General features: G+C 39.8%; 1 protein-coding gene across 1 annotated transcript in view; it reads left to right on the plus strand.

The window, feature by feature from the left end:
- U2af50 (U2 small nuclear riboprotein auxiliary factor 50) overlaps positions 1-27,942 on the plus strand; it is a 141,792-nt gene that overhangs the window by 105,406 nt on the left and 8,444 nt on the right. Inside the window, exons 8-9 of the mRNA XM_067150399.2 lie at positions 9,702-9,824; positions 21,870-22,028. Coding sequence (XP_067006500.2) covers positions 9,702-9,824; positions 21,870-22,028 — 282 coding nt within the window. The remainder of the gene's footprint in view (positions 1-9,701; positions 9,825-21,869; positions 22,029-27,942) is intronic.

The following is a 27,942-nucleotide window of genomic DNA, read 5'->3' on the forward strand; positions in this document are numbered from 1 at the left end:
GATTTCGGGATCGTCAATTAATTCGTCAGAGGTCACAACCCATGTATCGACCTCTGCGATGATCCATTCTTCAGTTAAAATTCGGCGTTTTTTTTTTCGACCCGAGCCGTTCTTCAGATTCGAACGTCGGTGCATTCGGGTTTAGGTCGCTGCCCCCTTTCCTTGCTCTTTGGAATTGCAAGCTCTCCGCTCCTGTCGCTTCCTCATCACGGCCTCGATCATGGATCGCCTCCTTCCATTTTCTCTTGTTCAGCTCTTCTATGTACCGCCTAGACTCTTGGTATCTGTCATCCTTCTCTTGACGATATCCTCCCTGGTAATATCTCGGGTTCCCTTGATTCCTAGCTGGATACGGCCTGTAATTACTTCTCTGGCATCCACGGTATCCCCTGTCGGCTCGAAAATTTCCTTGGTTTGTTTGCCGGTTGCCTTCCGCAAAATTCCTTGGTCTCGTCCATTGTCGCGGCTTCCACTCCGTATTATATGCTCGACGAGGTTCTGGATCAGTACTAGTTCCCTGGTTCTTCGTACTAGTGGTCTTCGGTTCGATTGTCCGTTCGATATTATTCACCTGTTGGTCCCTGCTCCTAATTTGTCTTGGGTTCGAATGATGCGTTGTGAGGTCTAATTGACGTAATAAAGCCTCCGCATCGACAGCTGTCTGGACATTTGACGCTATCATCATTCGTTGGACCTCGAATGGCAATTGCTTTCCAATGGCGCTAATCAATTCTGTTTCGCTCATTGGATTATCAAGCTCCCGTAGCTTGTGAAATTGTGCCACAAAGTAATCAGACAATTTCGTGGGTGAAGATGTCGAATATCGTCTGGAGTATACTTCCAGCCTTAACTCCTGCTGTTCCTGAATACTCCAGAACTTTTGGAGAAAAGCCCGCCGAAATCCTTCAAAATCTTCAAAAGTATACAAGAAAGCCCTGAACCATACAGCTGGTGCTCCGTCTAGGAATTTCTCGACTGTTCGCAGTTGTCGCTCTACTGGTATTTTATTCTCACTTATATAACCGGCGATTTCCCGGATGAAACCTTTCGGGGTGATATGCCCACGGGCATCGAACTTTGGTGGCTTGTCATCAGACATCTTAATGACGTGTACCACCGATGTCGGGATAGCACTTGATGACGTAGACGACCCATCTCTGTTTTCAAACTTGAAACCGTGTGTATCAGCATGGGATAGGCCTCCTTTCTTATGAATCCCCTGGTTATCATGGGGTTCGTATTCGCGATATTGGAGGTTAAAATCTTGGCTAGACGCTGATGGTTCCAACCTAGCCTTCAACATCTCCAAGTCTTTTCGGATGTCATCCATTCCGTCGGGATTACAACTGGCTATTTCTTTTGTGCCGGAATTTTGCCCATTATACGCCTTGCATCGTTCTAATAGGCGAACTTCCGTGTCGGCGAATGATTGGCCCTGTTCAATTAAGTCTTCCGTCCGCTGGAATAACGCTAGGTTTGCGTCTTCGCACTTGGTTATTCTCTGGCTACGGTCTTCTAAATTTATAGTTAGTTCTTCGACTTTGTTTTTCAGTCCTGCTACGATGACAAGCGTACGTGCGGCTTCCCCACGTAACTCGTTCATGCCCTTGTCATGCTTGTCCAAGGTGCCAGCTATCTGCGCGCATTTTTCTTCTACTTGTCCCCGGACGATGTCATTCTCCTTCCTACACTCATCCCGAATTTCCTCTATGTGTGATTCTATGTCTTTTCTGTCAGTTACTCGTAGATCGGCGAGTTCCTTGACACTAGCGTTCAATTTTTCCTTAATTTCTGCGCGTTCCATTTGAGCCTCATCTCTAACGCGGTCAACCTTTTCATTAACGATGGTAATGTACGCATCCATGTGCACTTTTAATTCATCTTTCGCGAAGTGACATGCTTCCTGGACTTGAGTTAATTTGTCCCTAAGTTCCTGTCCCATCGCTACGCTCGCGGCCTGAACTGCATCTATTTGTGCCTTGAGTTCTGATTTATTTATTTCACACGCAGCCTGTACTCGGTCGATCTTATTCTCTAGTGAAACACTCGCAGCCTGTACTTGGTCGATTTTGTCAACAAGTTCATGTTTAGCTGAAACATTATCGGCCTTCATTTGATCAACTTTATTTTCTAATGAAACACTATTAGCCTGTACTTGGTCTACTTTATTTATGATTTTGTCATTTGTCTGCTTAACTGAAACGCTATCGGCCTGTAATTGATCTAACCTACGTTCCATTGGACCAATACTTGCAGCCAATGCTTGCATTAAGTCCTCTAACGTGAGAGCTTTCATGTCTCCCTGTCCTTCTACCACTATGTCCTGGGATTGCTCCCCACCGTCGTCAGACATTATAACTTTTCTTGAGAAAGCAAAAGGGCCGATCGGCCTCTCGCCTTGCTGCACACGAAGGAATACGCTACTGGGTCTAGGCCCTATCCTATGACATTATACCCCTACACTAACTTTCATTTAACAAAAAAAAATTTTGACTTTAAAACTGGTTTACATTTGCCGGTCATTCAACTTGAATGCTGGCTTGCGCCTAAGATTTCACAATAAACCGCTCCAATATAACAACAACAACAACATTAAAAACACGACGAAGTTGGAAATCTCCTGCCCTGAAATACGTTAATTTTAATTTATACCATCTCAACCTCTTTTTAAATAACAACTTGAACTGGTGCTCAGTAATATTTTTACCATTTCAAGCCTTCCTAAACAACTGTTTATAATATTCATCTCATGTCCAATGACATTTAAATGGAGTCCTGAATTACCAAAATAATATTAAATTTCATATGGGAAAAGAGAAACATCAAATCTTCGAGCTTATTGAATTTTGAATCATTGCCAAACTTGAAGAGATTAGCAATGGATTATATTAATAAACTAGTCAAATCTAGCTCCGTTCGAAACTAACCTTACTCTAGCATGATACTACGTTACAAGTGAACACACACTTGACGGTGATGCGGTCATCAATTAATAAAAATCAAAAATTTAAAAATATAAAATTTTGAAAAAAAGTATAAAAATATAAAAATTGATTAGCAATAAAATTGGCCTCTCTGCCGTTCTTAAAGCAACACGTTGCCGTTCTTAAAGCCCCACTTTGGGCCAGCCATTTTGCACCCGTCCACCTCCCGAGTCCCAGACTAGCATTTATCTCAGGGGTGTCGGTTCATTATTTAAATCATCAAATATAAATATAACGGCATAATAGAACACGGGGATGAACGGAGCAACTTAAAATTAAAAGGGGGAAGGCTCGATTGTAACTTGAATTTAAGGACTCCATGATAGGACTAGGAAGTGACTGTTACTTTAAAAAAAGGGCATTATCTAACTACAATAAAAAGATTATGAGAGTGGTTTCCTTTGAAATAATTTGCCAGAAGGAGCGGTTTATTACGCCATTTGACGTATAAAACTTTGATACACGTGGCAACAATATTTGAATTTACACACATGTTACATATATAAATCACTTGCCATACCGCAAGTGGTATCAATATCTTGCTGCGTTGCTTCTGAAATAAAATGACATTTTGGAGGTATAATTTACGGATCGATTCCATTTGAATCGAACCGTTACTCAAGGATATAGCTTCCTTCTATCGGGAGCCCGAGCATAACCCATGTTACGGTCGGCTTCCCGATTTAACTAAGATGATGTACTCCGGCTATATACATTTTTCCGAGACCGGTACTCGGACTGGGTAATGTTTCTCGTGAAGTGCGAAAACTGGATTCCACGGACAGTCCCTATCTTACGATATCCAGCTGATGCCATACCAATGAATTAGCATATACATATTATTTACATGTGATCTGAATTGTTTCCAGTTAGCCTCAGTAGACTACTGCCACAGATGAGATAACGAGAAGCGGTGGGAAATACCGTGGCCATGGCCCCCCCTCGCATCGCGAGCGAAGTAAACAAACACGCAAGTATGACTGTCACATCGTCCCATACGGAAACCGTACAATAAAAAGATACCAAAAGACTCTAATATTATCCTTCTCATTATTCAACATACGAATAGAGGGATATCGTCACCAAATAATTTAATCCACGAAATTATCATCCTCGAAATTATTATTATTATTATTATTATTATTATTATTATTATTATTATTATTACTCAACGGTTCCTGGCACTGTCACGTTTGATTAATATCGTCATTATTATGCGGGATGCAAACACCAAGTGGTTATTACTGTTATTATTATTATTATATCCCTCTCGTGGTTATTATTATTATTATTAATTAATAGGTGACTCAAGATATTATTATTGTTATTCACGTCACTTAAGAGGTTATTATTATTAATGGACCGGTCACTTCCGCCAAATTATATATTAAGATATCGGTCGCAATTACAAATTAATTCACTGATCAACCAACGACCTCATTACAGTTATTATTATGACAATTATTATTAATCCGACCGCGGTGATTTAACATCGTCCTTACATTGTTATTATTATCGGTTGCATATTCTCAATTAGATTCCCGTTTAACATCGTTATCAACGCTCAATTAATTAAGGCGGTCCAATCCTTTATCTGCAATATTTATTATTATTATTATCACGACATCATGATTGTCCTCACTCGTTATTACAATGAATACAATATACGACCATTTCTGTGGAATCTGAACTCTCATTATCCTTAGATCCATTGTATCTCAACGAATAACTGTGCAGTCTATTTCGTACATGCTGTCACGGGTTCGAATTCTACCCGCTGCGTAACTCAGTATTTCTCTGTGACACTGCCCGTACATTTTACACTCATATCAATATCCTAAGTGTCTCTCGTACGGAATTTATTTTCCTCTCTATCTCAATATTCCTCGATTCATTTATTTATTCCTCACAGAATTATCAACTGACTTATTTATTCATTTCGGACATCGTACGACCTTTTATTATCTGACTGCAAATTCTTTCACATTTTCTATCTCATTTGGATCTATGCCTTAGTTCATTCTCCACAAATAATCGTAACATCTTGAAATTATATTTACCAAAATTTTGACAATCATGGTCTCGTAATATTAGCACTACATGTTCCGGCTAATGAATCGCAACTTCAAAACGCGACATTTATACATTAAAAAAATTGGACCGTAATTTAAACCACACGTTCATTAACATGTACGGATTATTAACACCGATCTACATTTCAATATTATTAATCGATCAAATTAAGTTATCACGCACTTTAATTCCAAATTAAAACGACCTCCCGTCATTAAATGATTCCCAATAAACTCAACACTTGATCACATGAATTATTATTATCTCCAAATCATATTTAAAAAAGAAATATCTTCACAAAAAAAATAGTTATATTATTTATTTATTATTATTATTATTTAAAAAAAAATAATTTCGCCTGTAATACGGTAGTCCACTCTTATTATGTTTAACGCATAACCCCTTTTACAAATTCAATTTATTCTGGCACTAATCACTCCAGATATGATTTACTTGGAAATATTATATTAATCGCATCTCACAAATTTAACAACTTCACTTTGAAAATATGACCATATTAATTTCAACAAAACACACTTGGTATGGCGAAGCTGGATTTTCCTTCCATGTCATTAAATGGCTCGTTAAAATGACAAAACATAAAAGTACATATCGGGTCTTATTTAACTAGCATAATCAAAATCAAATGTAAAGAAATTATCGACTACAAAGAAAATATGAATGCATGCATGACTTAACGTACTACACTATATATACAAATTTACATCTCCAACAAACTGAATACATAAAAGACCCGATTATTTACATTATTATGATTTACTACTGTCCGTGCTACAAATTTAGGATGGGGTCGTTAAGCGACCCATCTTGTTACAGAAGGTAACCAAGTATGACCAAATTATTCCCATTTTTCCCATCACGATAACATTTCCCAAATATATTTTACAGTTTAGTACTCATCTTAGTTATCGGTATTCCATTGCAGCTTTGCAGACGAGAGGCTTCATCCAGCCCCTCTCTGCGTTTTACTCCTCCATCCTTGATGGCGTAGTTTCACAAAAGATTTCCTGGCACATTATTATTTTACACTCATATCTTGATTACCACAAACCTTCACCATTTACTACGTTAACACTGTATACTTTAATTTGGATACAACAAATTTCTATCCTAGACCCAAGAATTTAATATATTTACACTATTTAATCTTCGTCCACCTACCGCACAATGGACCTGGACACGTACGACGAGGTGTCAACTATTTCGCCCGTCGCGATACGCCCGATTTATACGGCATTCTTGACGTGTTCATTACATCGGTTCGGTATAGCTAAGTACAGGCTACTACTTCCTTAAAGTACTGTTCGTCACACAGTCTATTATGTACGTACTTATGGTGATATATTTTATACTACTCTCTTGCAGGGTAATTACTTTACGTCACTGATTATTCATAAATAAAAAACACTATCCTACGTTAACTATTTCCAGATTTAACATGTTGCTTGAGCGCGATCACACTTTACAAACACTGGCGGATGCTCGCGCCATTAAATGACTGTACGTCCGTAGAATTCTAAGTTACCGGCGACCAACAGTTCAGCTCCCGATATTCAATTCACGTGTGCTGGCGACCGTCAATTCAGCTCCAACGATTCAAGACAAGTGTGCTGGCGACCGTCAATTCAGCTCCGTATATATGGATGAAGCCTTTTTCCCGCGGATTTGTTGACGTCATGCCCCTTAGGGAGGGGGTGGATTTTTAATATTGGTACTTGCACTCCGAATTGGAAGTTAAAATTTACATCAAATTAATCCACTCCGCTAGCATATCTGCTGGATAAAATATGAACTCCTGGTGATCACAGATTTAGGAGATATGGGTGGATTTAGCTCCTCACATTTCGCGCCTTCGTAAGCGTCCCTGACAACGTGGTCTCCTTTCAGCCAATGAGATTCAAGCTGTCCGGTTTCCAAGAAATCCAGCCTTCAATTTAATTAATTTGCCAATAAGTATTGATTATTTTTCCATGCGTGACATCTAATAAATTCATTACATCCATCCGCGTATTCATATTAATTTATTACTGATTACTTTTGTAGTTACGAAAATATCTCATCCATCATTCCTTAAGATGGTATCACTGAGTCTCCCATCAAATTTTTACTATTGGCCGGCAAGCGGTCACGTGATTTAAATCTCCACCTGCTCGAACTTAGGCTAGCGAACGTACACTCAGCCGCTGTAATTTTCCATGAGGTCATGGAATTTCCGTCCTACCAAAAATATCCCAAGGTCTTACTCATGTGGTGGGTTTTCTTTGTACGATTCTCCCCCTTCCTCTTTCTGACCAAGACTTATTTGTGGACTCTGTATTTCCTTGTACGCCAACTAATGATATTCCCTGCTGTGAAGTAGCTAAAAGTTGTCGGGTTGAGCTAATCCGTCAGGCTCCAGTCTGTCGTCCTTCCTTCGCTCTGATTTCGACATTACCTAAACGAAATATTTTCAAATACACTCCTCTGTATTTCAATAAATGTCTCATATTATTTTACCGATCAAATCATGATTGATTATGGGCCTAAGTCACTCGGGTTCAATATAGTAGTTGGCAGTATAATATTAGAAGTGTAGTGTATCACAGATACCTTCTGTAGCAGTTATAGCTCACTTCTTAAACACAGCATTAGACTGTTTATATAGTCTATGAATGTTATATTGATTAGATCTGGATCTCCCTTCATAAATGTGAAACTCATAGAAAAGCGCACCAGATTAATTCCAATTGTCTGATCAGAGAGCCAATCCTTACCCCATCTCGTGGGGAGGTTTAAGTGGAAGCCTCTGCAATAACTGCTCTGTGAACCTTCACGGTTTAATCTGAAAGTTCTGAACATGTAGTTGATTTGTCTATGCACATGTCTGGACAGTGCATTAATTTCCAGGTCTAACATACTCCCTCATTCTCAGAGGCTTTTGAGGCCTCCTTTTCAGTATTCATTCCAACTTCTTTGTAGTTGGATCACTGTCTCGGTTGCTTTCTTAGTCAAATTCCCATTTCGTCTATTTTTTCCTTTCAGTGTTCCTGATGTTCAGGTTGTCTTGTTGCAGGTTTCTTAGGTAGAGTGGTGTGCAGCAGAGGCCAGAATTTTTTTTTTATTTACAGGCAATGGGGTCGGCAGAAGTGACAAAAATCTGTTTCAGAATGTGGCTATTTTGCTTCAAATGAACCACAAACATTAAAATTAAAGTAAAGTACAGTAGTAATTTCTTTTATTGAATACTTTTCTGATATTTCAGCTGAGTGAAGGACTTTTGTACATTATTAATAGGTTTTTAAATTTCTAGAAGTATCTCTAGTATTTTGTTTTCAGAAATGGTGAAAGTTGTGTATCGCATTGTTTAGGAAAAGTCTTTTTCAGGATTTTCTTTTTTCTGTTGTGTTTATGTAAATATGGAGGCTTTGGCTGGTCAAATGTTTATAATGTGTTATATTTTTTTATTATTTTATGCCAGCAATCTTGTGCATTAATATTATCAGTTAAAATAGAAGTAGCAAAAGTTATATTTTATTTGGAGGTAATGTCAAATGATATTGGTTGGCAATTGATTACTTTTGAATATTAAAATGTTTGACCTGTCAAGAATATGAACCCCAGGTTCCTAGGCTCCTGAGAGGATCTACCTACTCAACTTATTAAAATAAATTTTGTGTTGCAAACAGAACTAAGTCACTTATCTGTGCCTCTGCTTTCTCCCCCATTCTGTCGTAGCTAAGGTATCGCAATCACGGGTAGTAAGACCCCTCTCCTTTGCTTAATAAGAGAGACTGCAACACACACACAATTGTGGACCGTGCCAGGCAAGTTCTCTGAAGCTTTTCATGTTTTGGGAACTAAATGAGTTTCCAGCCCCTGGTGGAAGGAGGTGGTACGTAACACAAAAACTGCGTCAGAGATTACCACTGCCTGCCCATAATATTAACTGATTCCTTGTGATTTAAACATTTATCATACTGGTAGTTCTCATCTCTGACACAGTTCTCAGCTGCTGTATGTGACCTTCTAGGGCCAAGTGTCGTATTGCCCAAGGTATGTATGTAGCATATTCCATCAATAACCACTTGTATATTGCAAAATGTTGATCTTTTCTTATTCTTCAAAAGACAATTTCTAAAGTAAATCGTGTTACATTTTTCCAAATTTTTCTGCTTTTACAGTTTTTGAGGTGTCATTAACATTTTTGCAATAACAAGCAGGAATATTTATGCTAAGCACCCAAAATGAATACATCAGTGTAATCGAGTTGGATGCTTTGTACTGCTGACTTTAAAGAAAAATAGAAGGTTCATATGTCTCAGTTTTCTTTTTATCACTTCTTTTGTCCTTTTTAAGTAAACATTTTTTTATGAGACATACTTCCTTCAGTTGTGGCATGAAGTCAGTAACTAGTTGTTTGGTAACAAGATCATCCATGAAGAACTTGCGCATCGTTTCTTATTTGTGCAGTTACTAGTCTCGAGATCTAATATACTTCCTCATTTGTAAACTTACAAAATCATAGATAGACTTGTAAGTGCAAACTTAGAAATATGTCAGTCCAATCTCATGGGTGAATCTGTGTAATCTGCAGTGATGTCTTCTCCTTGATTATGGTCTATTTTGGAATGTTTCCTTCCTTAGGTGAAAGAACTGCTTATGTCCTTTGGTCAGCTCCGAGCTTTCAACTTGGTCAAGGATTCTGCCACTGGCCTGAGTAAAGGATATGCGTTCTGTGAATATGCTGATGTAACGATGACCGACCAGGTAAGCTAGCTTGTTATACACTTTTTTTATACTTGCATAGTTTTGCTTACAAAAGTGCTAAATAGGAATGCTATGCTAGCTTTTCTGTTTTTCCTCATCAAAAGTAGTTTGACAAAAATTTGAACAACTCTTTTCGTGACAACAGACTAGTTAATTCTTGAATCAAGGAGAACTCCTGGGAAATTCCCTCTTGCTTTTGTGTAAATTCAAAGTATAGTCATAAGACATAAGTTACCTTTCTTGATTAAATAGTGAATGTATGACTTGGCTACAGTCCCTATGATCACCACTCACACTCCCAAGTTGAGAGCCCCTTGGAGTCGGTACTTACAGTACGTCAAATAAATAGGTTTCTAGAGATTGCATGTAAACTACTTCACTTCTGGGAATGTGTAGATATGTAAAATGGATAAAATTTTAAAACCGTCCTTATCAAGATTGTGTATCTTGCATCAACGCCCCCCCCCCACCCGTTTTGTTTGTGTTGCAAACTCAAGTTTAAGAGCACAAATTGGAAGAGTTCAAGTACTATTTTAAAACATAAATGAAGATAAAGCGTTGAGGAGGGTTGAAAAGGCTATATATTCAAAACTGGTTTGGATGTTTTTGTGGAGACCGAAAAAAAGTGTCATAAAAAAATGAGAAACATTAAATTTAAGGTTAGGTTTGAACGTAAAAATGATTACATGAAAACAAAGAAACAAGTGTTTACAATTATAATTAATGAAATAAAGAAATAATACAGTTTAAGAACACCAACATAGTAAAACTTCAAGGAGAAACGTTCTTAGAAACACGAACTGTACAAGTCACTGACAATTATCTTTAAAGTTGTAACAGGAAAGTCCACATCTGGGCGATTTGCATACGTTTCGTGTCTTGGTTTAGCATCCACTTTCTCATTAAACTTTAATTTTTCATCATCTATAAACTGTCTAGCTTTTTTCTCTATAACAGAATGTTCTGCAAACCACTATGCATAAGTACAGTAGGTCTAATTTATGTACGTTGTTACACAATTCATTTACAAACGTGAAATAAAGCACCAACATGTCAGCTGTATACATTAGTACAATACGCCTAATTTACGTACATTGTTACACACGTAAGTACAGTAGGCCTAATTTACGTTCACAAGTCACTCAGGCCTCTTTCAGACAGCGCGAGAGTAAAACTCGCTCGTGTGTAGCGCGGGTTCACCCGCTTCTGCTGAATCTTGCACGCAACGGATCGAGTAATGCAAAACTCCCCGCGCTTTCCAGCGGATCCTTTTCAACACTCTTTTCACCATTGATAATAAATACGGACCATCATAGTCTTCGTTTACCTACTACATTTACGAAAATATCAAAATAATTCACGCATACTTTGTCCTTCACATTTCGTTAGAGAATGATATGGGTACAATTTTGAGGATACTCTCTCAATAACTGGTCTAAATGACATCACGCCTTCCAAAACACGAGACCACTGGTATTTCCAACATAAAGTTATTAAGTTCTCAATGTCAATTTCGGGCTCCATAGCAACCGCTCTAAATCACACAGGAAAAGAAAAAGGTATGAATAACTTTAAATTGAAAATAAGAAATAAATATCAAATGGGTGTGAGCGGACCTATTTTTGTTTATTGTCTAAATCCATTTTCACTTCCTTATAGGTACACTATTGAGTTCTGATACAGGTCTCGGTACTGGTGTCTCGAGCACGGCCGATCCGCTGTGTATGATGACATGCATACAGACTGATGTCCAATAACAAGTGATTGTGGGCACGGGACCGCAACTCATCACGGGCTGCCCGCTGAAACATTTCTCCCACGCGCTGTTACTCTCTGCCTACGTATCATCTGAAAGATTCTATTTGAACAATTAGTTCTTAGTTTAGGCCTAGGCAGGCTGGCAGTTAAGCGCGGAAGCAGGTTGAACCCACACGGTCTGAAAAGGGCCTCACGAACGTAAAATTAGGCACCAACACATCAGACGCGAAGATAATTAGACTGGCTTGGGACTGACGCTCCCTGCAGCTGTAGGCGACACTCACTCGTACTCCGGCGCTGTGAAATTAAGTTCTCTACCAAATCTTCGCGCAGGCCAGTTGTCGCTGGCCTGTTGTGCACGCAATTTAAATATCTTATAGTGGGAGTTATGAACGTACTAAAGACTGACGTAAATGTGCTATCCAGGTTTCTTTAGCATGTATTTAATAGGACATGTCCTGGGACTTTGGAAAAATGGCGTAATAACCAGGGAAACATGCTAAACAGGTAAGTCTTAACTAGTTTCGGCTGTATTACACAGGTTCACTAAGTTTGCAGGAAATTGTCCCACTAGCTTTAGCCAATGTTGTAGTATTAACAACCAAATTTAGAGACGTGTCAGCCTGAGTTATTTTGAGCGAGTGGAAAGAATGAGCTACAGTAAGGAAAGGAATGAAGAAATTGTGCTTAACTAATGTTAGGAAAGTCTGACGAACTTCCGAAGTTTGTCCTGCATAAGAAAGCTTGCAGTAATGCGTAATCTTCAGAGCATTACTTCTTTTAATTGACTTACATTCCATTTCGTCTGAATTTTACAGTGCCTACCCCCGTCATTTATATATCGCCTCTTCAACTGATATTGTGTGGACTTGACTGTTAACTTCTTTCTTACTTATGCATTGTTTTTCGAGTTATAATCGGCTGATGATGACCCAGGCTGGGGTCGAAACCGGTACCATTTCCACTTTTAATTAAATAAGAATGTAATCTCTACATCTCGTATTTACTTGTATTGACTAGGTTGAACTACCATATTTATTATTTTGATTTAACTGTTACACCATGTTGGCGGGCCACTTGCCTGGAGCTTGTGCTGGGGTTCGTCTCAAGGTCCTGTAGAACCTGTTCCTCCAGATCTGGTGTATGCACATTTGGCTGTCTGCAAGGACCTATGATCACACAAACGCCCAAAAATGGCTTGAAACGTTGTGTGATGTGGTTGGTGTCCGTGAGGGTACTTGTTTTGGTATAGCTGTGCTGCTTCTCGACCGTTTCCATTGGCTTGGCCGTACACAAACACCATCTCGGCTTGTTCCCGACTTGAATACCGGACCATTCTGCTTTTGCAGTACTCTGCTTCAATCACACTATCTGCAACAGAAGAAACACACTGCAAGTAGTCTGAGAAAATTCTTCAGTGCCATCTACCATCGCAACGATGCATTTCCGGACACATGTTCATAGGACATTTTTTTCCTCCATTTCCAGTCAGGAATGAGTCCCTGCAGTTTGTCGGTTTTATTAAAGTTCACCCGGTATATATTCCATGTAGAATTGTCAACAAAATGTAAATATTGCAAGATGAGTTCAAACCTGTCCCTTGCCATGCAGGGGCTTCTAAAAATCCATCCCTGGTGAAATAGCTTTTCAGAGATGGTTTCTGCATTATCTCCATCAACATTACGAGCTCCAAGAACACAATTTCCTCCCTTGTCACTGGCTCCCACTTCCTCATGTGCGACCTTGGTTTCAAGGGCGCACCATTCTGCTGCATGCCTATTTGCCTCTCAAACAATTCGGTCAATCACTTTGTGACCAAAAAACAGCAGAAAAAATATCTAAAACAGACTTGAAATGTTTTCAATACCCCACACCCATGAGGGTGATCCTTTGTGCACTCGTGAAGAAATCTACCTCTCACCACAACCAGCGAACAGTGGATGAAGTATTTACAGCTAAAGCTGTTTCTTCTTCATCTGCACTATCTGCCACTTCTGCAGTAACATCTTGCTTTGCATAGTCACAGTTGTATCACTACCGAAAATATTGCTTCTCAGTGCATCACTTCCAGTAGTCATCTATCAAAGGAATCTCTGCCCCCATAAGACTGCGACTGAGTAGCCTCAAGCTTGTGAATGAAGTATTTGCTTTTGGTACTTCCACTTTATAACTGACAATTTTCAAGTTCTACTGTATTTCACAAAGCATTCACGAGATGGCAAGAAAGGGCGTGATACCTTCTAAAGCAATTTCCTTGAAACTCAACAGACTGCATTTCATGTTCTATCACTGATCGATAAGAGTCAAAAATAAGATATTGATTGATTTATAATTATGAAACAGAGACAACAAGAAAGTACACAACTTCTTGATTCATAAGGTGAGAAAACATCCCAGGAAGCAGCAGTGATGCATGTGTAATAGGAGTTCTAATGTCAGCCTGCACCAGCCGTTCGTGGTACGTCGAACCGGCTTGAGTGGTTAATAAGGAGGAGTTCCCTAACTTAAACTTTTGCATGCCGTGAACAGCAATGATAGCTTGCTTGATTTTAAAAGATCCTGTTTATCTCTGTTTGTGAAAGATAAGATTTGAGATTATAAGCTGGAGTAAGAAGTGTTTTATTGTTGACAGAGAGGATATTGCAGCAAGATTTTCACCTTGCGATCATAGACTTAAAGAATACCTAGGCTAAAACTCGGGAGGTGCCGCTGGGGAGAATTCATACCAAAAAAATGTCAGACTAATTCACGAACTGTTTAAGAATGTAATAACAAAGGACGAGAACCCCTTGGAAGAGTCCTAAAAGTTGTTTTGTAATGGTTGGACTAAACAAAGGATCTGCGTTAATTCCTCTCTTATTAAACAGCTTCCACTCCAATTTATATTCCTTCTTCTTAGGCATTCCAAAAATAACTTCGTATACCACTGTCATTATTCTATCACAAAAAATATTTTATGTACAGAGCTGAAATAATTTAGATTGCACACATTATTTCTCGGTACTTATGGCATATATTTGACCAATGTGTGATACTTCTTGAAGTACAGCATGTAAACAGGGTTTTCGTCTCATGTCTCCCCCTTTCGCAGGAAAACTTGAAAGAATTTCCACTACCACCACATTATTATTATTATCATTTTAGGAAGGCTCGGCTTGTGCCGGTAACATAATGGGCTGACTCGGCCTAAGCAAGGAGTCACCCTCTTGATTATGAAACTACAGGTACATATATGTACAAATATTTACAACAGAAATAATTACAACATATACATTTATACAATAAATACAAACAACTTCAGACTTCTTTGTCCCCGTTTTGGGAATCTGTTCTTCAGTATTACTGGAACTGCGGCCTGGAACTTCATGCTGTTTGGCGTGAGTCAGAGGAAAAGTCGTTCCTAGGAACTTCCTCACAATGTGGCAAGTGCTCAGGAGGGTGGCTTTCTGTAGTTCTACGTATGTGTGATGATGCAGGTTTAATGCGGCCAGAGAGCTGTGCAAGCATTTTGGAATAACACCGGTACATGATATTACTATTGGAACTGTGGTGACTGATTCTAGTTTCCACAGACGTTGTATTTCTATTGCCAGTTCTGTGTATTTTGATATCTTTGTGGCTATTGTTGTTTGCAGATTGGAGGTATTTGGACAAGCAATTTCTATAAGGGATGCGGATCTTTTTGATTTATCAATTAGAATAATATCTGGCCTATTGTTGCTGAGCGTGACATCGGTTATGACTTCTCGGTCCCATAGTAGTTTATACAAAGAGTTTTCGAGAATGGGTGGAGGTGTATATTTCCAATATGTAGTTGATGACTGAAGAAATCCACATTTTACAGAGAGTTTCAGGTGAATGATTTTTGCTACCTGATCATGTCGGTGCTTATAATCGGTGTTGGCCAAGTGTGGGCAACCAGAGATGATGTGCAATATGCTCTCTGTAGTTCTGGAACAGCGGCGGCAGTTGTCTGAGACAACTGTTGGATCCTTCATGATAAATCTACGATAGTTCCGTGTAGCAATTACTTGATCTTGGATGGCCAGAACAAATCCTTCTGTTTCTGGGAAAAGACCGGAGTAGGTCAGCCAAGCGTGCGACGCAGGTTTGTCGATATGAGGCTGATCCAGTTCATGGGGGTATTTCCCGTGAAGAGGTTTTTGCTTCCACATGGCCATATTCATCTCTTTTGTAGGTGGGGTAGAAACAGGCATTTCTGGCAACGACAGATTGAGAGGTGTATAGTTTATATCAGCTCTGCAAACAGCATGATGAAGACACGATGTATCAGCTCTCGAGTGGAAATATTCTCTTAGACTTGATATCAGATTGCTATGTAAATTGACAATGGATAAGAAGCCCCTACCACCTTCTGATCTCGGGAGTGTAAGACGTTCGGTTGCAGATTTAGGATGGTGCATATGGTACCGGGTGAGTGAAACTGCTGTTTTCGTTTGTAAGTGCTGAAGTTCTGTTTGGGTCCATTTTATGATACCAAAGGAGTATGTGAGCAGTGGTACGGCATACGTATTTACTGCTTTGGTAAGATGTTTAGCTGTCAGTTTTGATGATAGTACCTTGTTGAGACGTGTTATATATTGTTGCGTGACATTTCTCTTGATGTCGGCATGTTTCATACGAGTGCTCTGATGAAAACCGAGGTATTTGTACATTTCTTCTTCCTCCAGCTGTTGTATGGATTCGTCGCTTAAACTCGAAGGTGTCCCTTGTGCTGAGTAGGATCCTCTGATGACAGTTTGGGTTCTGCATTTGTCCAATCCAGACCGCATGCCTATATCTGAAGAAAACGTCTTAGTAATTGAGAAGAGATGTTGGAGATGGGGTTTGGTAGAGGCATACAGCTTAATGTCATCCATATAGAGTAGGTGGCTGATTTTTAATAGCTCTTCTCGCTTATTCTTAATGCTAAATCCATACCCACTTGTGTTCAGTAGGTAGGATAGTGGATTTAATGCCATGCAAAACCATAATGGACTCAGTGAGTCCCCTCGTCGTATTGGTATGGGTCTCGTTGCAACACTACAGTTTCTTAGAGAAACGTGAAGTGAGGTGTTCCAGTCTGCCATTACCGTCTTCAGGAAGTGAATGATTGAGGGGTCAACTTTATATAATTCCAGAACATGTATGAGCCAAGTGTGTGGTACTGAATCAAAGGCTTTTTGGTAGTCAATGAAGCAAGTGTATAGGTTCCTGGATTTATGGTGTGCTTGTTCCAGGACCACAGTGTCGATAATCAGTTGCTCCTTGCTCCCCTTGGTATTCTTCTTGCAACCCTTTTGCTCCTCGGCAATGATGTGGTTTTCCTCGCAGTGTTTCAGAATTTTGTTGGCTATTATAGATGTAAATATCTTATATAGAGTAGATAGACATGTTATAGGCCGATATTTCGCTGGATTTTGCAGATTTTCATCCTTTGGTTTCAGATATGTGATGCCAGTGCACAGGAAAGCTGGGAATGTTGCCGGGTTGTCTAAAAATTTCTGGAAATGTTGAGTCGGTAGGAAATGAGTACATGTAAATTTCTTGTAGTAATAATTGTGTATGCGATCAATGCCTGGGGCCTTCCAGTTCTGCAGTTTCTTGATGCTCTGTTGTATTTCTCCGATCTCAACAGCCTTGGTTGCCATATGCTTCACTTCATTAGTTCTATCTTTCAGTTCACTGATCCAATGAGCTTCCGCATTGTGCTCTATTGGGTTCGACCATACTCCCGACCAATAGCTGTGAATTTTTCCTTCGCTGGGCGTATTTCCATCTTGTGCTGCATCTTGTGTTCTCTCGTTCAGATTGTTGTAGAACTGTTTCTCATTTCTTTCGAACATTGCGTTCTGTGATTTTCTCTCTGTGGTGTTTTGGTATCTTTTGAGGCGCTTTGATAATGTGGCCAACTTTTGCTTCATGATTTCGAGGGTTTCTTGTAGTACTGTGCTTCCAGGTTCCTCCAGACTCTGCCTTGAACTGATTTTCAGAATTCGAATAATTTTGTTATTTAGGCGTTTCCCTCTTACTCCATTCTTGTATTGCTGCAGGCGATTGACGTCCTGGCGGATTTGGATGATGCGTTCTTTCAGGCGTTTTGCCCAAGGTGGTTCTCTCAATTTTTTCTTGACAGACTTATTGTTAGGCAAAAATGGCTTTCCATTGTTCAGTCGTACTGCGGCTAGTGCTGCACAGTATATAGCAGTATGTACTTCAGGGAACGTCTGATGCTCTTTCAGATATTCTGGCAAGGCTTTAGAATTAAGATCTTCAATGATTTTTCCAAACTTTTTGGATGATTGCTGCCTTGGCAGTATGGGTCGTTGTGTAGGATCGGTACCAGAATATTCTAGAAGGGCCTTGTAGAATTCAACATGTGTCTTGTCATGGAGGTCAGAGTTATCTGAAAGTATCACTTCGGGAGTACTTGTATGTACTGTTATATCAGTATCAGGTGGACTGTTAACCGTTGAGTCAGACTCGGTACTTTCAAGATGTGAAAAGATTCTACTAAGAACAGGACCCGGGATCAAATTGTTCTTGATGATTGATCTTCGTTGATCTGCAATGCGCTGTTCAGTAACTTTCATTGTTGGGTACTGATTTGTAAAGGCTGTGTGTAGTTGTTGTCTATATCCTGCAATTTCAGTTTCAAGACGAGTTATTCGAAGATATGCCCGCATGATAAATTCATTCATATCATTGTTCCATTTAATGCGTTTTTTTGGGCTTACTGATACGAGTGGTCGTACTTGGCACAAAAGCACTCGCACCAGGTGCGGTATGATAATCAGGTTCTTGTGTTCCGCCATGATCGTCTTGAGCTACTGTAGCTTGTTCGGGTGACCCGATGGGAGGCCAGCAGCTTACGCTCCCACCACCACCGGCTCGCATGCTGTCATCTCTAGCGGTGGCTCCAGAGATGCCCTGGCGTACCCCAGGCAGCGGCATTTTCCGAGGCACAGTTTTAGAACTCTTCATAGTTGATTTTTGCTTTTTATAACCTACAGCCAGGTGATGTGATGTTCAGCCGCTCCATTGGTGGAAAAGAATCTAATTCCCTCCATGGGAACTTAGAATTTCCATTGGAGACAGACGCTGACCACTTTGCCGCTTGCTGCAAGTCAGACGCAAAGTGGATTTGGGTCGGTTCTTCCGCCCTCTCTGTCATTGGGATATGTCCTCTTCTGCCGTTGAAGCCGTTGACCATTTTTCCTGACACCTCAGTTGATCCGCGGGTGCTTATTTGGCGAAGCCTTATTCACACCTGTCCTGCATATCTACAGGAGCTTCCCCTATCAGCCATTGGGACGCGCCGTGTCGGGGTTGAGGGCCCCCACCCCAGTGTCTTACGCAGGGTTATGCCTAGCTCTTACTAAATTCAGATCTAAACCCCCACGTAAGCTGACCGGGCACGGTTATTATTATTATTATTATTATTATTATTATTATTATTATTATTATAGGCCTAGGTCCTTTAGATGTATTTTTGCAGGTTCTTTGCAGTTATCTACTCTAGCAAGGATGTGTACTTGCACCTACACTTCAATCTCTCATCTGCTTCAACATTGCTTATGAACGTTTTGGTCTGACTGTCAACGTTCAGAAGATCAAAGTGCTTACTCAGCCTGCTCCTGGACCCCTGCCCCCATATTTTGATATCACCCTATCTGGCACAGCTCTGGAAAGGGTGGAGCACTTCTCGTATCTTGGGAGTATTCTCTCAACGCACTGTACCTCGGAGAAGGATGTGGAAAACGGAATACAGGCTAGCCGTGTAGCCTTTGGACGTCTCTTACAATGTGTGTTCCAGAACAGAGATCTCAGTATCCGCATTAAAATAATAGTGTACCAAGCTGTTGTTATTTCTACATTACGGGTGTGAAACCTGGACCCTATGTCGCTGGGATATCAAGAAAGTGGAAAGCTTTCATCAACAAGAACTTAGGTCCATCATGAATATCAAATGGGATGACTATATAACTAATATAGCAGTTCTCGAGAAAGCAAAGCTAAACAGTATCGTAGCTACCATCGTTTGTCATCGGCTTAGATGAACAGGCCATATCCGTAGTATGAGTGACAGCAGACTCCCTTGGCAAATCCTGTATGGTGAACTCAGCACTGGCAAGAGGACATGTGGTACTCCTCTGAAGCAATATAAAGACCAACTTAAGCAGACCCTGAGAAGAGTAGATATAAACCCAAATACTTGGCATACTCTCGCATTGGATCGCCCTCGCTGGCGTGCTACCATCTCAACTGCAGTTGCACAGTTTGAGCAGGAATGTCGAAGACAGGAAGAGGAAACTTGCCAGGGAAAGAAGCTACGTCACACTGCCCACTTTACATCGGATGCAACCTGTGTGGCCACATGTTTTATGCAAGAATTGGTCTGATAAACCATCAGCGCCACCGTCGTGTGGACTAAGGATTGCGGAACTGCAGGCGAGAAACGAAAACTCGGATACGGGCATCGGCCTTGGATAGGTCAATAGCGATACAACCCATTTGACCTCCTGAATCTAAAATATATTTTATCATCTTGCTGGAATCCTACTAGTTCAGCCTCACTGGAATAACCTTTCCTAAACCTTAACTGCCTTCTATGAAACCAGTCTGTAATTTTGCAAAGATTTCTGATTAAAGATTGCTTTCCCAGAGCTTACAAACAACACATGTCAAGCTGACTGGCCTGTAATTACCTGCTTTATGTTTATCACCCTTTCCCTTGTACACTGGGTTTACTATTACAACTCTCCATTCATTTGGTATCGCTCCTTCATGCAAACTGTTATAAATATTTCAGATACAGTACTATGTCCCAGCCCATAGCCTTTGATATATCCCCTGAAATGTTATCAATCTCGGCTATCTTTCTAGATTTCAACTTTTATATCTTTTTGTCAATGCCTTTATTATCGTAGGTAAATTGCAGTAATTCATCCGTATTAGTCGCCTCCTCTATCTGGACATTATCCTGATATCCAACTTCCTTTACATACTGCTGACTGAAAGTGGTTGCTGATACAAACAGGTGGGAACAGTGATGGAAGGGTACTCGAAATGAGGATATGAAGTTTGTTAGGAACAAACTCGATTGAAGCTGTACACATAAAGCAGCTTCGGTTGTGGTATCGTTTAAGGCGAGTGGAGAAGGATAAGTTACCCAGGAGAATGATGGACATGGTCATGAAGGGTAGGAGAAGCAGAGGTTGACCAAGATGACGGTGGTTAGATTGGGTTTTTAATGATTTAAGAGTAAGTGGTATGGAATTGAGCAAGTACACAGAGCTAGTTACAGAGGATTGTGAAGATGTACATGAAGCAACAACAACGTTTTAATGAACATTGTTTAAAAATTTGTCCCTATTTGTTATTTTTAAAAGTTATACAAGTAACTCTTCATATATGAAATGATAATTTTGCACATGTAACTGTTTTGTCTACTTACATGAAGATGCTGCACTCTGGTTTTTGTAAAAAAAAAAATCTCGTAAGTTAACAGTCTTATCAGATACATTGGCTTTCATGAGTCGGGGATCTGGGTGGTGTTTCCTCTTTTAGCATCGTAAATTAAGAAATACAATTGCTATATTGCGTATACTGTGCATCATTAATTTTAGGACTGCATTGTGGGCTAAATTGCTGTAATTTATTGTCGGCTGAGTGGCTCAGACGATTGAGGCACTGGCCTTATTCCAACTTGGCAGGTTCGATCCTGACTCAGTCCATTGGTATTTGAAGGTACTCAAATACTTCAGCGTCGTGTCGGTAGATATGACATGTAAAAGAAGTCCTGCTGGACTAAATTCTGGCACCTTGCCGTTTCCGAAAACCGTAAGAGTCGTTATTGGGACGTAAAGCAATTACAGTAACATTATTGTGTAAATTATTTCTCTCTAGTCTTGACCTGTTGGTCATTGTGATAACTCCATGATTCTCTGTCATTGACTTGCTGTTTTAGATCATGCCTTGTTTTTCCACATGTACTGGTAATCTGGCTAATCCACCTTGTTGGAACACTTCCTTGTTGCTTCTGTCCCTTGGTTTTTTCCTGAGTGATTAACACCTTATTTTCTGGCCCTCTCCTTATTACTTGGCCAAAGTGTTTCAGTCAACAGAACCAAGCATGGCCTGAGATTTAGGAAAATAGCTAAAATGAAGATGCAGTCTGGCTAAGGTGCTGTAATTTATCAAGTATTCAATAATCTTGGTCTAAATTTAAATGTACTTGAGTTTTATTGTTTAATTAAAGTTTTTTTTTTAAAAATCATATTGCAGGCTATAGCAGGTCTGAATGGCATGCAACTGGGAGACAAGAAGTTAATTGTTCAACGTGCAAGTGTTGGAGCCAAGAACGCACAGATCGGTCAGCAGGCTCCAGTACAGATCCAGGTTCCTGGCCTCACTATGGTGGGAGGAGCTGGACCAGCCACTGAGGTATTCAACACAGTTTATGTCAATTGCATGCAAATTAATCCAGTTATAAGAAAGTGACCTAATTTAAGATTTTAGTATAATTAGTTCACATTAGACTCGAGGAAGCTGGAAGAAGCATGTACTAATGCAGAGAAATTAGTTGATATGGGTAAAAAGTAAGTTTTATTTTCTTACAAGAGGCATTTTGAAGCCTCAGAAAGCAATATCGTTATTTAAAAACCGTAGCTATTGGCCTGCAATCGGGAAGTAGTTGGTACAAATCCCACTGTCGGCAGCCATGAAGATGCCATTTTCATATCTGGCAAATTCTCTGGCTGTACCTTAAGGCCACAGCTGCTTCGTTCCCACTGCTAGACCTTTCCTATCCCATCATCGCCATAAGACTTACCTGTTGGTGTGACGTAAAGCAAATTGTATTTCAAACCATCACTATTTTACGTGTAACAATTAATTTCATAGAGGTAGCACATTATCTAGGGCTCACATGCCAAAACTAACATTTTGGAGCTAGGCTGAGTGGTTCAGACAGTTGAGGCACTGGCCTTTAGACCCCAACTAGTCAGGTTCCATCCTGGCTCAGTCCAGTAGTATTTGAAGGTGCTCAAATATGTCAACCTCATGTCTGTAAATTTACTGGCACGTAAAAGAACTCTGGCACTTTAGCATCTCCAAAAACCATAAAACTAGTTAGTAGGACGTAAAGCTGCTTTGGGGTGGGAGGGCATTCCCTTCATGACATTTGTTGTTTTCAACATAGAAATTGTGTTGAATTGAATTGGCTTTGTTTCACATTTAGAAACTCATGTCTGTTGTCTCCTGAAGCTCAACACTCTTTCCTGATCCACCATATGAAAAGCAGACAACTTCCCAAAGTTAGAAAAAGGATAGGGATTCACTTCCCTTAACAAGTCTGCTTTGGAATTCAGCTCCGAGTCCCTTGAGCAGTACCCTGACTACATCATAGGACATCAAAATGTTAAACTGCAGCTTGGCCTTCTTAGCTGCCTACATAAGTAAACTGTAGCAATGTCCTTGGAACATAAGAAGCAAACTTAAAAAAAAAAATCACAACTACTGGTGTCCTAAATTTCATCCAGTTTACAGAATTCTGCAGTGTAGGGCAAGTAGTCTGTAAGTAGAAATTTCAGCCAGTGTGTCACTTGTTTTTTAGAAAAGGCAGGGGGTGAAGTGTTAAAACGGAACACACGTAATAGGACAAACACAATAGCAGGTCAGTGTGGGAAGAGGCAGTAAGAGACGTATTGAATACTTTTAATAATCAAATAACCTCCATCCGTTTATATAACCAAATAAATTAATGGAATGAGTTTCAAATACCATTCAGTGGTATCGCATAAAATAATCGGATGCGCCATGAATAAAGTTTTCATTTTAAGTTTGCCATTGGTTAATCAATTGAAATAAGCGAAGAGATGAACTCTTTAAAAAAAAAAAAAAAAAAAAAGAATGCACCTTTTATTCAAATCTCTAAATGTTGCAACTAAATGAGTGAATTAACTGTCTTAAACTTTAATATCTGTAAAATGAATTTCCTTATTTGAGTAAATGCCATCTTCTGACCGCATAATGGAACGAAGCCCTAGCTTAATCTGAATGCTGTGTTGTTGTTTGAGTCATTAGTCCATAGACTGGTTTGATGCAGCCCTCCACGCCACCCTATCCTGTGCTAACCTTTTCATTTCTACGTAACTATTGCATCCTACATCTGCTCTAATCTGCTTGTCATATTCATACCTTGGTCTACCCCTACCATTCTTACCACCAACACTTCCTTCAAAAACCAGCTGAACAAGTCCTGGGTGTCTTTAGATGTGTCCTATCATTCTATCTCTTTTTCTCGTCAAATTTAGCCAAATCGATCTCCTCTCGCCAATTCGATTCAGTATCTCTTCATTCGTGATCTGATCTATCCATCTCACCTTCAGCATCCTTCTGTAATAATAATAATAATAATAATAATAATAATAATAATCGTATGGCCTCAGCTACCGTGTGCAGACATTTCGATTTGACACCATCTGGCTGTCTGCTCGTCAATTTCGACGTTCCGTTTTACTCTAGGACCACTAGATGGCAGACAGAGTAAACCGGATCTCTCTTGGGCATCTATGGCTGAGATTTAATTAATTTTGTCGGGTAAATACCAAAGGTATCACCAGAGATCTTTTACATGCCGACATCGTACGACATGGAGTGTTGAATGGACTTTTTTCCGCCCTTCAAAAATCCGACTACCTCTGCCGGGTTTGAACCCGCTATCTTGGGATCCGGAGGCCGACACTCTACCACGGATCCACAGAGGCAGCGAGCATCCTTCTGTAACACCACATTTCAAAAGCTTCTATTTCTGAGCTAGTAATCGTCCATGTTTCACTTCCATGAATTCTATGTACCAAAATTCATAATGTGATACAATTCAAAGTACAGCACAGCACTGATTTCAGAGGTTAGTTTATATTTTCTTGTGTGCCTGGTTAAATTTTGAAAGGCTATTTGCATGTAAATTAGTAATAATTACTCTACTGGCACTTGAAATTCAGGGTCTGCCAGAAAAATGTGTACACACTTTACATAACAAAAACTATTTATTGTGTTTTTTGTCTTTACATTTAATTTTGATTATACATGTAATACTGTCGTCAGTTTAACATATGGTTACATGAGATGTTCAAAATGTTCACCGTTGGCTACCAGACACACAGCAGAATGACGAACGGTCGCTGCAACTACAGCCGTCAATGTTTGAATGTTGATCACTGCACATGCCACTGTAATCTCCTGGCGAAGGGCCTCCAACATGCGTGGCTTACGTCAATAGACTTCATTTTTCACAGTTCCCCACAAGTGAAAGTCCATAAGGGTAAGATGTGGCGACCATGGGGGGAACTCAATGGGCCCTCGTCGTCCAATCCAGTGTCCTGGCAGATTGTCATCCAGGAAAGCTCGTACTGCTACATGGTGGTGTGGTGGCGCCCCGTCCTGTTGGTAGAAGACTTCATCATCGGCTCCTTAAAATGCACATAAAATGCTGGTAAAATTGTGTGTAACATTTCCAAATACACTGCTCCAAAGGGTCCTAGTAAGCTCCTCAACGACAGTCCACACCAGACATTAACTCCTGGTAGATTGACCGCCTTGTCCACATCAACATGCAGATTTTCCAGAGCCCAGTAGACACAGTTATGCCGATTCACTGTTCCATTAACATACCTGCCAACCCTTCCGATTTACCCGGAAACTTTCCGATTTTTAACTCATCTTCCGGTTTTCAGATTTATTTTTATTTCTTCCTATTTTTGACCAATATAACCTCCAGTACGGTCAGTACTCTTCCCCTAGGACGAATTCTTGTGTGTTAGTGTAATTTACGCAACCTCATGTTTAAGCATATTTACCGGTATCTGATGCTTTATTTGGCGGGCGGATCATCCGTCGCCTTCGTGTATCGTATTTCTCGCTCACTACAGCAGCGTGTGTGCTGTTCAGGTGGGAATTCGGGATGGCAATCGTCCTACGATCGGGATGAAAGAGTGAGTTTGTTATTGTGTGGTTCGCGCACTCGTTTCGTTGGAGTTTTAGACCACGTGTTTTTTCTTGAGGTTCTGTGCTTTTCCCCTTGTCGAAGTCATATGTTAATAATGTACGAGACATACTGATCTGTTTTGTATGTGGTAGTTTCGCGTATTTCAGTGCTTTCGTGTTGACCAGAGTTCATAATTTTAATGACTTTAATGTATTTCAGAGAGTTGTGTCGGTGACAGTTTGTGGTATTTTCTCTTCACATGATGACTACAAAACATAACAAACGTTATCTCCAAGTGTTCAGGGACACCTATAAAACTGAATTTCCGTTCATTTTACAGTCGAATAAAGGAAACTATTATGCATTTTGTTCCGTGTGTTGGTGTGATATTAATATCTCACATGGAGGGAAAACATATATTGTAGCTCACAGTGTCACACTGAAACAAAGATAGTGCTAGCTGTCTCGAGGGGAACAAACAATTAAGTAATTTTTTTGTAGGTGGTAAGGAAGATGATGCAGTCACTCAAGCAGAATGTTTGTTCACGACGTTCATTGTCGAACATAACCTTGCATTGTCTTGTTCTGATCACGCAGGGTCATTGTTCAGAAAGATGTTCCCAGATTCAGACATTGCGAAAAAATATGCGTGTGCTAGAACAAAAACATCTGCCATAATTAATGAAATGGCCCGTGATGCAGATAGTAAGGTGATTTAAACTTGAAATCGCAAAACGTTCAGTCTTTAAACTGATGGTAGCAATGATAAAGATAGTCTCGTTCTTCAACAAAGAATTGAAAAAGATTGAAAATCGTTTGCTATCCATGGGAAATTTGGATGGCAATTCTACTGGTATTAATATTGCTAATTTGCTCCTGGATGTTCTGAAAAGATATGACGTTCCGATGCGCAGATAAGGCTCCTGTTATGATGGGAAGAAAAAACGGAGTTGCTGCTAAACTAAGAGAGCAGTGCGAAAACATTATTATTATTATTATGGGATGCCCATGTCATTTGATTAATTTGGCTGCCATGAAGGGTGCAGACTCCCTTCCTGTAAAAATTGATGAGATGCTAATTGATATTTATTATTATTTACACAAAAGCTCGAAGAGAAAAGATCATCTCAAAATGTATCAAGCTTTGTACCAAACTGATGTTAGAAAAATATTAAAGCATGTGTGTACACGCTGGTTATCCTTGGGGAAATGTTTGGAAAGATTGATTTCAGAGTGAGAGCCACTTCAGAGTTTTTTTAAGGATGAGGTAAAACGGTCCAATTCCAAGCTAAAGGCACATGAAGATACAGAAATGGAACGTGGTCCTTGTGTCAGTAGAGTACAAGATCAAGCTTCTGTCATTTCTGGAAAAATGAAGGCGGAGAGTAGTTCATCTCCATCTGTGAAGAAAATAAAGGAGTCTAGTTGCACTGCCAGTATTTCACGAGAGGAGAGACTATTTCTTTTTCTGTCTTCAAACTTTAATAAAGCATTTTGCTCATTTCTGGCATTTATCATCCCTACATTTGAGAAAACTAATGAAGTTCTTCAGTCGCAAGCACCTCACATTCATGTCATAAGATCAATGCTGACGGATATGTTGGACATTCTGTGTAGGTTTGTTAAGCCAGTGGTTATAAAAAATATCCTACAGTTTTAGAAGTGGTCTATCACACGAGAGAGAATCAGAAAGCTGATGATGATTTAGTAATTGGCTGTTCAACATCTCGTCTTGTAGAAAATCTGGCACACCTGAGGAGAAGAAAAACTTTTATTTGCACGTTAGGAACTATTTTATTGCAGTTTGTGATTATATTATTCATAAATTTAATTTGAACAGTGATGTTTTTGTTAATGCTCAAGTAGCTCAGATAAATTATTCGCAGACTTCTTCCTTCAATGCCATGAAGTATTTTGTTTCAAAGTTTCCTGTTATATTGCCAGTGAAAGATGGTGAAGATGAACAAGAAGAAATGGATACATTACAGTGCCAGTTTTGTGCTCTCCAAGTGGAGGATTTACCATTGTCTGTTGTGCAAGGAGAAAGAGTAGATTGTTCTTGGTCTGCTATAGGGGATATACGAGGTGCAGATGGGTGTTTCAAATATGATATAATCGCAAAAGTAATGCTCTCAATATTGACAATTCCACACAGCAATGCCGAGTGTGAAAGATTGTTCAACCAGGTAAAAAAGACGAGGACACAATTCCGATCATCTCTGAATGACGAAAATCTCAGTAAATTATTGGTGGTCAAATCAAGTCTAAGTGGAAAGTGTTATGAGCAGCAGTATGACAGTGCATTGTTGAAGAGGGCAAAGTTAGCTGCCAGTTCAATGCTAAACAAGTAAACACAGCAGTCTCTATCAC

This window comes from Anabrus simplex, chromosome 6, assembly GCF_040414725.1.
Source record: "Anabrus simplex isolate iqAnaSimp1 chromosome 6, ASM4041472v1, whole genome shotgun sequence".
In the NCBI taxonomy this organism is placed as follows: domain Eukaryota; kingdom Metazoa; phylum Arthropoda; class Insecta; order Orthoptera; family Tettigoniidae; genus Anabrus; species Anabrus simplex.